Source organism: Amphichorda felina, assembly GCF_050947745.1.
Source record: "Amphichorda felina strain 45539 chromosome Unknown scaffold_9, whole genome shotgun sequence".
NCBI classification, from domain to species: Eukaryota; Fungi; Ascomycota; class Sordariomycetes; order Hypocreales; family Bionectriaceae; genus Amphichorda; species Amphichorda felina.
Window position 1 is genome coordinate 1,488,236 of NW_028145041.1, and position 12,473 is coordinate 1,500,708.

The following is a 12,473-nucleotide window of genomic DNA, read 5'->3' on the forward strand; positions in this document are numbered from 1 at the left end:
ATATGTAAGAGTCGGCGCCGCATTTTTCCGGCACGGGAAAAAAAAGTTGGGAAGTTTGAGCAACAGGGCAGCGCTTATCGCACGTGACTCCCTCACCAGCAGGGCGCACGTTTTGGAAAACCCTGACGATAAGCACAAAAGTCGGCACCAATCTTTCACCTCACCGGCCCACGTATTGACAGCCTCCGCCTTCGCTCATTTCCACTCTCCCGAACCGCAAACGCAACAGCCGATTTGCATATTCACAATGGATTCCTCCAAGGCCCCTGTCAAGCTTGTCAAGGTGACGAGAGTCCTCGGCCGCACCGGTACGATATTTCTACTCCCCCACCGCTGCCCCGAATGGCGCCCCGAGGGCGTCGCAGCGCTCGACCGCGACATTGGCGACTAACGTTGGGAATAGGCTCTCGTGGTGGTGTCACCCAGGTCCGCGTCGAGTTCATGGACGACCAGAGCCGCTCTATCATCCGTAACGTCAAGGGCCCTGGTACGTCTTGCCCCGAAAATCCCCCGCGACAGCGAAAGCGAATTTGAGGTTCTGGCCAAGACTAACAATTTTTCCCTCTCAACAGTCCGCGAAGACGACATCCTCTGCCTCCTCGAGTCCGAGCGTGAAGCCCGCCGCCTGCGTTAAAACCAGCAATGTGGAAGGGTTTGGGGTTGTTTACGATGGCATGGTGAAAGGTTGGGCGAACGGGATCCTTTCGCGGTGGTGGAAAACGGGGCAATTTCCCTCGTGGCGTCAAAGAGTTGTCTTGTAGCACAATCATCAGGCTGCCCGGTCGGTCAACGGCTCATTTTTTCCAAATGAATTCACTCGATCCGAATCACGATCTACGTCCCTGCGATCATATCCTCGATTACGAACCAAGTGCACCTTGGGGTGGGCACTGGAGGGAACCAACTGTCAGCCTGGCACTGGGATGCACATGGATGTTCCACTTGGTCCATCTCAAAAGTAGAATGCCGCTGCAACCTCTAGTACGGACGGGAGAGAGTACTTGCGCCGACGCCAAGGGAGGCTGCCACTGATCTACTACGTTGATGTGAAAGACTGGAGCCCAGTGATGCTATGAGACCCAATGCCCAGTCCATGGACTCTTCCGACTACGATGCCATCTACTTGTATATTGCCGGCCGTGTGACCACCTCACAATCCCTGGTGTAAAAGAGCGAAACTTCTAGACACATGTTCAACAAACTCGACTCATCCCTATCCCTTCCACATGTTGCCCTGGTAGTCTAAGTATATTTCTCAAAATACCGGGGAAAGTAATAATCGGGTTTCACAGCAACGGAGAGGGTTCTGTTTGTCGCCAAGCAGCATTGACAAAACGGCCTGATCTGCGCTGCACGGTGCCTCACTTCATTTTGCAGGTGCATTGGCCACACTATTAAAAGCGGCGGCTGATGGTGGTTAGGTCCCGCCGTGGGGCAGAGATGCGGCGTCACAGAATGGCAGCCACAAGCAGCTGCGCGCGACAGGAGCTCAAGCCTCACGCACACGCGCCAAACCACCAATCAGCGGTGTTCCTGATTGGCGCTGGGGCCTCTCCTGCAACGTCCCTGACTTCCAGGCTCTTAGCCTCTTACCTTGTCTCGTGCTTGGGAAAATCGTCGCTTCGCCTGGCTTTCCCCCAACAACTCTAACACCTTTTGTTGGTCGCGCCTCCGCCCTCGTCTCCCGTCATCGGCAGTCAAGCCCATTGCGATTTACGCTTTCTTCCTCCGACCTGTCGCCCCTCCCCGCCCCAATCCCACCTCGATCCGCCACCGAAGCTCTCCCTCTCAAGGCTCGAGATTCTGCTCGCTTGTCTTGCTCCACGCCGCCTCGCCCCGAGTAGTAAGCAAAGCTTGGTGCTTCTTATTCTCCAGGCCAGCGCCAATGCATTCCACTGCTATTTGTTTCTGAATCATCGATCACCGTCGATTCGACTGGCAAAAATACTCGAAAGACAAACTATCATTCCTGATCATCGGACACTGTTTGTTGGGCGTTCTGTTTGGACGCCGGCCGCCTCCTCAGCAGTGACGTGGCTGGCCACCATAGGAGCCCAGATAATACGGGACTTTGCCGACTTGGTGCCCATCTGTTAAGATACTTAAGATGCCACGTGAGTAATCCCCCATTGTTTTGTGCCGGACCGTGGCAACATTCAAGCCCCCATCCACCGGGCTGGCTTTCCACAGCCTCTCTCTACAACCGGGAATTGAACTCTTCCATGGACACCATCTTCCAGTGATCCAAGGATCGGACAGCCAATGTCTTCAAATCAGATCCATTGGTTCTTGACCTGTTGAAACATGGACTTCAACCCGTGTCCTCCTCAGCACTGGCTTATGCCAAAGTGGCTTCAGTCGCCTCGTCCAGTTGTTTGTCTATCCCGAAATAAAGCTAACAACAAAACCGTAGTCGTTATTGAGGACGCTTGGATTGCCAGTCAGGCTGCGTAAGGACTATCTCCAGTCTATATATTCGAGGCTTCGTTCTGACATACTATCACAGCTCGTACAACCTGGCTGAGTTGGAGGACTGTTCTATCGCGGTCGATGCCACCTATTGGTTGAACCAGCTTCTGGACAGTGCTGCAGCTAATGAGCCACTTCTCCCCGCCCTAGGTGGCCTGACTGGTATCGAAACACACATCGAGGAGGACCTCGACCAATGGGAGAGAAATCACCTTGTGCCGTTATTTGTCTTTGATGGCCAATCTTTGACAGGCCAGGAACTCGTCACTGTTAAACGTGGCCAAGCTGCGAACCAGAAAACCAACGAAGCATGGGATCTGTACTCCCAGTCACAGGCCGAAGCGGCCGTACGCACTTTTGGCCAGAATCCAGGCAAGCTTTCTTCAGGTCCATGATTCAGCGAGCGGCACTGACAGTCTCAAAGGAGCCTACCGTGTCCAGAACCTCTATCCCCTGTTGCAAAGGATCCTGAAACGCAGAGGACTCCATTTCTTGGTACCCCCTTACAACGCATGCGCCCAGGTATGTTTCACACAACCGCTCAGCCCTGTGCTTCAGAGAACTAACATACCCAGCTCGCATACTTTGAGATGATTGACTCGGACCAATGTGCCGGTGTGATGGGCCCTCAAGAGCTGCTCGCCTACCCGATCAAGGATTCCATACTCCGCAGTTTCGACTGGGAAACGAAGAAGGTGTCTGCCATCTCCAAGAAGTCGATTATGCGTGCTCTTGGGGTCGGGGAGACCATGCTGATTGATGCCCTGCTAATGTCCGGCACGTCCTTTATTGACGCATTCCCTCCGTTGCGAGAGAAATCGATATACCCTAGTGACGAGGTTTCTATTACGGACGCGGTAAACCTTTTGCGGACCTCTGATAAGAGTGTGGATAATGCCTGCGCTTCCTTTAATGATATCCTTCAAGGTAGTGACCCCGAGTGGCTCGACAAGTATCGCAAGGCACGCTTGGCAGTCCAGCACTTCATTCACATTGCCGAGAATGGTGAGATCCGGGTCAACGATTACGAGCATCTCACCCAGGACAACCACGAGTACCTCGGTCTACAGCTACCTGCAGAGCTTTTCCACTATCTCAACACTGGTTTGATTGGTTCTCGCATCTTGAACTGTATAACACACAGTCAGATTCTAGTTCAGCCGACCTTGGATGGTGCAGCGTCCGAAGAGTACAAGAAGCTCGTCACTTCGCAGATCATTCCAATCAAGGAGCAGACCCTGGGTCTCATGATTCCCAGAGTCCATCGCGGAATTGGCCACAAGACCATCACAATGCGAGTCTGGTTTGATTCCAAGTTTTCGTACACCCTGAACCACAGCGCTCTGTTCCCACCCCCTTCGCAGAAGGTCGGCTCTTGGGACGTCAAGGAGAAGGACATCCGGTCCTTTTACCCAGCTGATTTTGCTGGGCCGGTATCTCTGGAGGTCATGGCGCTTGTTAATACCGATTTTGTTTCCAAGACTATCGCCAAAGAGAAAGTCATCAGAGGAATTGACAGCGCCGCAATGGTCACGTCAGTAGCCATTTGGCGCTTCCTCCATCTGAGGGGCTATGTGGATGATTCGCACAAACTGACACCATGGGGGAATGCCCTTGCTTCGACTTTCATCAACCTCCGCGAAATAATGGATGGCCAACCTGCTATCCCCGGTCTCGACGAAGCTACGCTACTTGCGTTTGAGCTGATTAGGTTTGGCCTTCTGAATGGGAAGGCCCGCGACCCACAGGCTGGCTATCCTAGAAGAGGCACCGACGAGGACAAGACGAGCTTGGCCCTGATATCCGAGTGCGCCAGCCTTTTAAAGCTGAGGCATCAGGTGTTCGGGTACACTGGACCTCTCAACAGGAATCTACTGGCATTCCGCTCGCTGTCCACAACGGTGCGGGAAGCTGATCGCGATCTCATCGAGGCGATCGTAGCATCTATGTTCATGTTCGGACAAAGTCAGCGAGAGCGAGACGACCAACTAGAAATTAGCCAAAGGTAAGAAGACGCCGCAAATGCTTTCGTTCCTCTTGTTGGCCGAGTATTCCATTTTTGCTGACTTGACTGGTAGCCTGCCATTCTCCAAGGAGCCTGATATCGCACTGGGAATTGCCGTGCGAACCTTTTTCGACGACGATAACGTGAACGATACGAAGGAGGAAAGGGCAGCACGACTTGAGGAGTTCCCCAAGACATTTGTACCCTATGCTGAAGACTTGGCGGACGACTTCCGGATTTGCATTGATTTCTTCACCTCTCTGAACAAGGGTATCCAAATCCTCAACGACAAGACTATACCGCCAGCAGACAAAGCCGCTTGGACCAAGGCACAGGCCTATCTTGACGCCAGACCATTCTGATGAGGCGCAGCATAAGAGGTTGTGCGTATTGGTTACCCAGCTAAGAGGTGATATCGGCCTTGGAAGAAGCAACGCTCCAAATTGCCCTGAATTGCCTAAGCTGCTGAATGCTCCAAGACTATTTTAGGAGCTTAGAGGTAGTCAGGCCAAGAGCCATTGTATCACCATAATGGCGGCCCACGGTGACGCCGAGCCTGCCCCCCTCGCTAAGGCCGGTGTGGGGATGCAAATCAAGTCGGAGCTTGATAGAGATGATGTGTGGGATAGTGGGCCACTTTGACGGTTATAGTCCAGAGAAAGATGGCATTTTATCGAAGAAGCAGATGTAGGCATTGCCACGCAGACAGTTAGCCATAGTCTCAGCCATCAATAGCAGTTGTCTGCACATCACCCCCTAGTCATTTTGACTCTTTGACTCACGGTAAGACAATAGGCAGCATAGTAGCTTTATTGATATAGGATACAGGCATCCAAGAAGCTCAAGTTACAACAGAAGACAGTTCTGTACATAGGTAGTCAAGCCATACCAAATGGGGTATCGCACATTCATTAAGTTCTCACCGACTATTGATGATGAATAGCTGAAGCAGATAGATACTTCTTAGCCGCCTTTCATTCCCTAATGAGACCATTCTTTAGTCGTCACTTGGGCCCGGAGTTCACACCCACCAATAACCACACGTGATCCTGAAGCAAACAAATGTCCTCAAGTAATAGTCATGGCGATGGGCCCCGCGACGGTTATATCGTCAGTCAAGATCCCATCGAGCGGCGCGCTGTTGGCGAGCGCAACGTAGCTCACACCAGCGACCCCTTTGGGGACAGCGCAGCCGTCCGCCTCGCTGTACGGACTGAAGACCGTGCCGCCGACGCTGACGCCCCCAGACGTGAAGGCGCAGTGGGTAGCTCCCGCGCCGGCCTCGGACGTGAGCTGGATGTTGAGCCCCGCCGCGATGAGGGCGGCAATGTCCTGGGACGCATCGGCCATGGCGAGCGTGGGGAAGGGCTCGAGGGCGAGGGCGGAGCCGTTGGGGCAGGAGGAGATGAAGGGGGCGGCGAGGGAGAAGACGGAGCGCAGGCCGAGGGCAGCATCGAAGGCCTGGGGGATGGCAGCGCTGGTAGTAGTGGAGGAGGAGGAGAAGAAGCGCAGGGCCGTCTGGTGGCGGGCCTCGATGGTGACGATGGAGGCGGCGACGGCGAGGATCTGCACGTCGACGACGAGGGCGGCAGCTCCGAGGTAGGCAGACACGCCAATGTTCTCGAGGATGGCGGCGGTGGCGAGCAGCGTGGCAGGGTCAGTGAGGGCGGCAGAGAAGTCGTAGGTGCAGGGATGGACGGGGGCGATACCGGCCTGGGCGAGGGCAGACTGGAGGGTGCTGACGTGCTGGGACTCGGTGGCTGCGATTTGGTGGAGGTCGTTAAGCTGGTGCTCCTGGAGGCCCATGGAGGCAGCATCGGGGAACTGGACGAGGGCTTGCTGGTAGAAGGCTGCCTCAAGGTGCTCGAGTGTCAGGGCGCTGTTGGTTGGCTCTGGTGTAAGTCATGGGCGTGCAGAGAGAGACAGACTGGTGTGACTTACAACTGGAGAATATCGAGGTCACCAAGGCCAAGAGCCACTGCAGCTTCATTCTGGCGCCTGGATAGGTCGTAGTATCCGAGTTGCCTCCCCGTGAGCCTCGTTGATGCTGGCATGGCTAAGGCTGTGGCTGCCAGAGAGACGAGGAGGAGCATCTTGAGGGACGCCATCATGTCCAATTACAGCTTTAATAAGCAATTTGCAACGAATGGGTCAACCGGAATACGTGAATGTATATATATATGTAATGGTGGAGAAAGACTGGAATTGGAAAGTTGAGAAGCTGAGAAGTTGAGAAACGATAGACGGTGCCACAGCTGACCAGCGCTTGGCATATAACAGAGAGACAAGAAGCGAGAGTGGATGATGGGGATAGGACAGCCCAGCTATGCGATGGGGAAGGGGCTCCTACTTAAAGAGTCAACTCAACGTATGCCTGGATTTCGCATCATCAACCTTCGCATACTCCAGCCAACGGCACCGTCAACATCCGCTGCGATCCGCCCCAAGGGTGTCTCACACCAAACCTTATCTTTTACCCCTGTCATTTCAAGTTCATCGTCTCAACTCCAGGTACTGATGGTATTCCCAATGTGGAATGCCCACGGTAACCCCTGTCCCAGCCGCCAGTCAACGGGTTGTAGACCATCCGAAACACGACTGATGCTCGGCGAGTGGAAATTCCGGCTTCGCATCACAAGGATGCCGACACAACAACTTCATTGCAAATCCCATTCCACTGTCAGAAATCCTTTAGGGAAAGCTCAAAGCGTGCTAGCGTCTCATTTTCGCTATCTCAGATGTTTTCTCGCTGCCCTAATTTTCGTACTCTCAATCTGCTTTTCCCCCTAATTACTATTTAGCTTATCAAAGCCGCGCCCATCCACAGATATCGTAGCTACAAGCAACTGGACAATGGGCGGGTAAGCACGTTATTTATACCATCTTTGTACCAGCTCCTATAAAAACAGCGCCTTCTTCTCCTAGAGTGACACCAAAGCCACCCAGTCAGGGGTCGCGTCGCGGCTCCGGGCTCCGGGGCTCCGGAGATACCTTTCCAGTAGAATTATCCCTACAAAGCGTAAGGGTTCAGAGATCGGATCGTCAGGCAACTGTGTGCTTTTGTCAGTATCGGTACACCATGCTATAACTTGAGGGAGTCTTCTTACGGCGGGCTCTTGCTCAGATCTGTCTTCAAGATCACCGGCACCCTCGTCATCTCCGTCACGTCTTGGATATAATCGCCTCCCTCCTCGCGGAGAGTGAACAGCTTCAAATACTTCTCCTTGTTGTTCAGGCGAGTCTCCACAGCATCGGTGACAGGGACCTTGGAGTCCGATCGAGTGCGGTGCAAACCGTCAGCATTGGACGATCGGGATGGTGATCCCGGAACGCTCTGCGTGGGCCTCTCAGCCAGCGATGCTCCGGCCATGGCCTCGGTCACATCCGAATTGTTGTCCTCGTCATCATCAAACAGAGCGTCAACATCGTCGGTCGACATGGTACCCGTCTCCGTTTGCTTCCGGGCAGCCTCCTCACGCTCCCTCCTCTGGCGCGCTGCTTCTTCGGCCTGTCGCTGGGCCGCCATAGCATTGCTCGCTCTCTGCGATGCCGCTGCTTTAGGCCTCTCATCTTCTGGGACATACGCCGAGCTGGGGACACCCTTCTCCCAATACAGCTCAAGGACTCGCTTATCCTTCCTAAACTCGGCCTTCTTGAGAGGCAACTGATCGCAGTGTACTCGCTTCTCGAAGCCCCATTCGGGAATCAGCACATCAAATGCCGACTCGTACACGCACAAGACAATGCCTTCAGCGATGAGGTCCCCATTGACCTCTTGTCGCTCCTTGTCCATGTCCCGGCAAGACTCAATGTGGATACTCTGTTCCTGGGCATTCTGGGCTGACTCCTTCTTCGTGTTGACAGCCTCCACCGTCTTAACAAGATTCTCCAAGTCGTCAGTGTATTCCGTCTTGCCATCGGAGAGCACAGCCTCGAGCTGACGGTGAACGATGATGTCCGCGTAGCGACGCGTCGGGCTAGTGAAGTGTGTGTAAAGGGGAAGGTTCAGTGCGTAATGGGGCCAAAGAGACTTGGCCGTCTTGCCAGCGATGAAGTACTTTGCTCTGTTCATCGACTTGACGAAGAGGGTCTCCATACCCTTGCGTAGATCAGCGTCGTCAACCTTGAATAAGCTGCTCTGGAGAGCGCCGCTTGAAGACGAGTCAATATCATAGCCGAGTGCCGTCATTCGCTCAACAAAAGTCTGGAGGCGACGCGGGTTGGGTGCAGCCTGACGGCGAAGGAGAGCCTTCTCGGGCAGACCCTGGGCCAAGCGCTGGGCAACGAAGGCATTCGCCTTATGCATAACCTCTTCGACAAGCTCAATAGCTGGAGTAGAATCAAAGATATTGCGCTGCACAGGGTTGTTCTCCTCATCCAGCTGCTGCAGAAGGCGGAGTGGCGCAATCGGCTCACCTCCGGCCCCCAAGCGTGTCTCCCGGAACTTCTGCGCAACGGCATTGAGGATCTGGATGGTCTTGACGGGCACAGCAGCATTCTCATATGTAGAGGGCTCAGCCAAGGCCTTCTCAATGTCACTCAGGGATACCTTTCCAGCGCTCTTGATAATACTACGCCCAACCCAGCTGTCGCTCTCAGCCACGGCACCAGTGTGGGGATTCACACTAAACACAACCGAGACAGTGAGGCGCTCCTGGTCGGGGGTCAAAGAGCAGACCTCCCCGGCCAGCTTCGGGGGCAGCAAGGCGCAGAAGCGGTTGATGAGCTGCACCGAAGTACCACGCTTCTTTGCCTCACGATCGACGAGAGAGTTAGGCTTCACAAAGTGAGTAACGTCAGGGATGTGGATACCGACGTCAATCTTTCCGTCGGGACGAGACTTGACGTGAACCGCGTTGCCGAACTCAGCGCCTCCGTTGTAGTCGATGGTGAACGAGATCTCATCGCGGAAGTCGCGGCGGGCCGAGAGGGACGCCTCGTCCTCTTTAGCCAGGGACCACTCCTGCAATCCAACACTACGCAGGACGGCGTCGGAAAATTCGTCAGACGAGAAGTTGTTGTCTCGCAGCAGTGCATCCGTCTCTACCTTAAGGTCGCCCATGCGGCCAAGCTGCTCCACAAGAGTTCCAAAGGGGTGGAGTGACGTGATGGGCCAGCGCTTGATGCATGCCACAAAGATGCGATCAGCGTAGTCCTGATGCTTCTCGACAAAGTCACGAGGCGCTTGCTCAGTCGGGATAGCGATGAGAGGCACACGCTTGTCCGTCGGCTTGAACCAGACGATCTTAGGCTTCTCCTGCTGTCGCGAATCATGGTGACGGTTGTTCCCGCCGTCACGAGCAGCTCTCTCAGCTTCTTGCTTCTCCTTGGTAGCCTGGCTGCTGGGTCGCAGGAGGCCGAGGGTACCAGAAAACATCTGCCCGGCAACACGCTCAACAACAGCCACGACATGACCAGCGTATAGAGGCTTCTGCTCGTCATTGATTTCTTCCTCCTCCACAAGAAGGAGGCTTTGGCCCTCAACCTCGACATCATCATTCTTCTTCTGCGTCGGACGCTGGCGGAGACTACCGCGGCGGCGAATTCCTCCTTCGGAAGCATTGTTGTCATCATTGTTGCCAGTGTCCCGGTGGCCCTGGTTGGTTGATCCAGAACGGGTATCAGTAATATCCTTGCGTTTCTTCTTCTCCTCCTTCTCGCGCTTCTGTGCCCACACCTCATCCACGTCCAGCAGCTCCACCGCGACGAGGTCACCCTCCAGCGCACGGTTGCGATCCTTGCTACCGCAGATGAAAATGTCAGCGTCCAGCACGCCGTCGGAAGTAGTGACATAAGCATCACTGCGGTTCTTCTTGTTAACTCGCAGGATGCCCGAGACTAGCTGGCCATCTCCCAGAAGAGCTGGGAGAGAGGCCTGAGGGAGGTAGGGGGTAAAGAGGGTCTTCCGCTGTTGCTGCTGCTGTTGGCCAGCAAGGCCTCCTGCATGCTGGGAGGACTGCAAGCCCTGCATCTGCTGACCGTTCATCTGCGCAGCCTGGAGGGCCTGGAGTTGCTGCATGGGGTTGAGGTGCTGGCCATACATCTGGGGCATGACCATCTGGTTGGGCATGTGCATAAGCTGCGGCTGGTTGGGGTTAAACTGGAACCCTCCCAGGGACGAGATAGACTGGTTCATCGAGCCCTGGGTTCTGTGGCCGGGCTGGAATCCCTGGTGCTGGCCAGCATTGCTGGATTGGTCCTGGTTTTGACCCTGAGTGCGCCAGTTACCCTCAAAATTTCTAGACCCGGTCCGGGCATGACCACCGCGGCGTCCAAAGTCGTTCATTTCGCCAAACCGAGCACCGCCGCGGCCATTAACAGCCATACTCTGGCTTCGGCCATGGGCGCCGCGGCCGCCACGGCCGGCGGTGGGAGGAGGGGCCAAGTCGGGCGATGGCTGAGCGGCAGGCCTATTCTCTTCATCGACCTTATCGGCATTCGGGCCAGGGAACTGGAAGCCGGTCGTCGTTCGCTTCTGCTGGGCAATCTCAGCAGCCTTCTTCGCATCAGCCAGAGCTAATGAGTGTCGTCTCTGGTGACCTCCACCTGCGCCGCCACCACGGCCCCGACCAGAGAGGCTATCCCGGCCATGACCACCGACTCCAGCTCCAGGGGCTTCAAAGTTACCGAACGTGGAACCAGAAGCACCGGAGGAGGGGGCAGGAGGTGGGCCCATGCCCATGTTAGGGAGTGCCGACTGATTACGGCGATGTGACATCGGTTGACTCGGAGGTCCCAAATTCTGTTGCCCCATCTGATTAGGAAACTGGAAGCCAGATTGTTGGAGGTTCCCCATAGACTGCAAAGGATTGAATTGTCCGCCGGCATGCATGGGCTGGCCCGGGGGCATCATTCCCATGTTGACATATTGCTGTTGAGTTGCCTGGATTTGCTGCTGCTGCTGCTGCAACAGCTCGATCTGCTGCTGAATAGCCAACTGTTCCACTAAACAAAGGAAGCGCCGTTAGCAACCGGAGCGACTACGATTGATGATGAAGACAGGAGAAAGGCCCGACGATAGCTCGCCGACTTCGGAGAACCAGAACAGATCTCACGAGAAAAAAAATTGACGACACATCACAAGGTCTCCAAGCTTCGAGGCAAGTACTTACTTCCAGGGTTGGCAAACATGCTCATCAGCGGAGTCAGCTCAGAAGGGCTCCGCCGATGCGCAATGTGCAGCCTTCGCCCAGCTGGGCCATGGACGCCGCCAGTTGGTGGCTGCTGGGGCGGCTGCTGAGGCTGCTGCTGCCCAGGCTGCCCAGGCTGCTGGGGATTCTGCTGCTGCTGTTGCTGCTCCATGGTGGGCAGGTCAAGACAGCAGTTGAAGGTGAGCGCACGTCGGGTGCGGGCAGTCGACAAGGAAGCGTTGTGTCGAGGTCAAGACAACGGTGCAAGAGGAATTGGGATCCTCGGCTTTGTTCGCGATGCGCGGAGTTCTTTTGTACTTCTCGTTGGTGTTAGGGACAGGCACAGGCGGACAGACTGCAGCGTGCGACGGCGGGGAGGGGAGGCTTCGAGGTTGGATAAGGAGGGTGATGTTTTGTTTGCGGGATACGTTGGAGGGACTGATCGATCCAGCGAGCTCAGTGGAATGACCCGAGGGCCAAGGAGTGTGGGAAAAAAAGGAAGGCGTGGATCAAGAAGTCTGTCTGTCTGGTGGAAGACGAGACAACGAGAATTAGAGGCCACGACAACGGGTCTGGTATGATGCTGGAGGAGCAGCAAGTGAGGAAGAGGGAGAGAGAGAGTGGGAGAGTTTGGGGTGGGTGGACGGAAGTGATGGATGTGGATGATGAGGTAGTTGCGGAGGATGGGGAAAGCCCACTGTGGCCTTCCTGCCCCCCTCGAGCTGTGAGGCAAGCAGGCAAGCAAGCACTGAGCAACTGAGCAACTGAGCAGCCTCCAGAGCAACCGCCACCGCCCCTCCCACCAGTGGGCGCACTGGGCGCCAGCGGCGCGTCTAGGGGCCTGGGACCCGCTGGGGTCCCTCAGGCGA

The 12,473-nt window shown here is 55.4% G+C and overlaps 4 protein-coding genes across 4 annotated transcripts; 2 read left to right on the top strand and 2 right to left on the bottom strand.

Moving 5' to 3' along the window:
* Nucleotides 1-247: 247 nt before the first annotated feature.
* RPS28A (eS28 family ribosomal protein) lies at nucleotides 248-634 on the top strand (the record flags this gene model as incomplete). The annotated part of the gene is made up of 3 exons (XM_083198383.1): nucleotides 248-308; nucleotides 404-487; nucleotides 573-634. The coding sequence occupies 3 exons, from the start codon at nucleotides 248-250 to the stop codon at nucleotides 632-634; spliced, it is 207 nt and encodes a 68-aa protein (XP_083046118.1).
* A 1,473-nt stretch (nucleotides 635-2,107) lies between these two features.
* ACO1O0_009030 (MKT1 family protein) lies at nucleotides 2,108-4,836 on the top strand (the record flags this gene model as incomplete). Its single annotated transcript, XM_083198384.1, has 5 exons — nucleotides 2,108-2,114; nucleotides 2,414-2,450; nucleotides 2,507-2,816; nucleotides 3,045-4,474; nucleotides 4,548-4,836. The coding sequence occupies 5 exons, from the start codon at nucleotides 2,108-2,110 to the stop codon at nucleotides 4,834-4,836; spliced, it is 2,073 nt and encodes a 690-aa protein (XP_083046119.1).
* Nucleotides 4,837-5,542: 706 nt separating this feature from the next.
* ACO1O0_009031 (ferritin-like domain-containing protein) lies at nucleotides 5,543-6,582 on the bottom strand (the record flags this gene model as incomplete). The annotated part of the gene is made up of 2 exons (XM_083198385.1): nucleotides 5,543-6,353; nucleotides 6,416-6,582. 2 exons carry the CDS (start codon nucleotides 6,580-6,582, stop codon nucleotides 5,543-5,545), a joined length of 978 nt encoding a protein of 325 aa, XP_083046120.1.
* Nucleotides 6,583-7,577: 995 nt separating this feature from the next.
* Nucleotides 7,578-11,776, bottom strand: SSD1 (mRNA-binding translational repressor SSD1; the record flags this gene model as incomplete). Its single annotated transcript, XM_083198386.1, has 2 exons — nucleotides 7,578-11,419; nucleotides 11,587-11,776. 2 exons carry the CDS (start codon nucleotides 11,774-11,776, stop codon nucleotides 7,578-7,580), a joined length of 4,032 nt encoding a protein of 1,343 aa, XP_083046121.1.
* Between the last annotated feature and the right edge of the window lie 697 nt (nucleotides 11,777-12,473).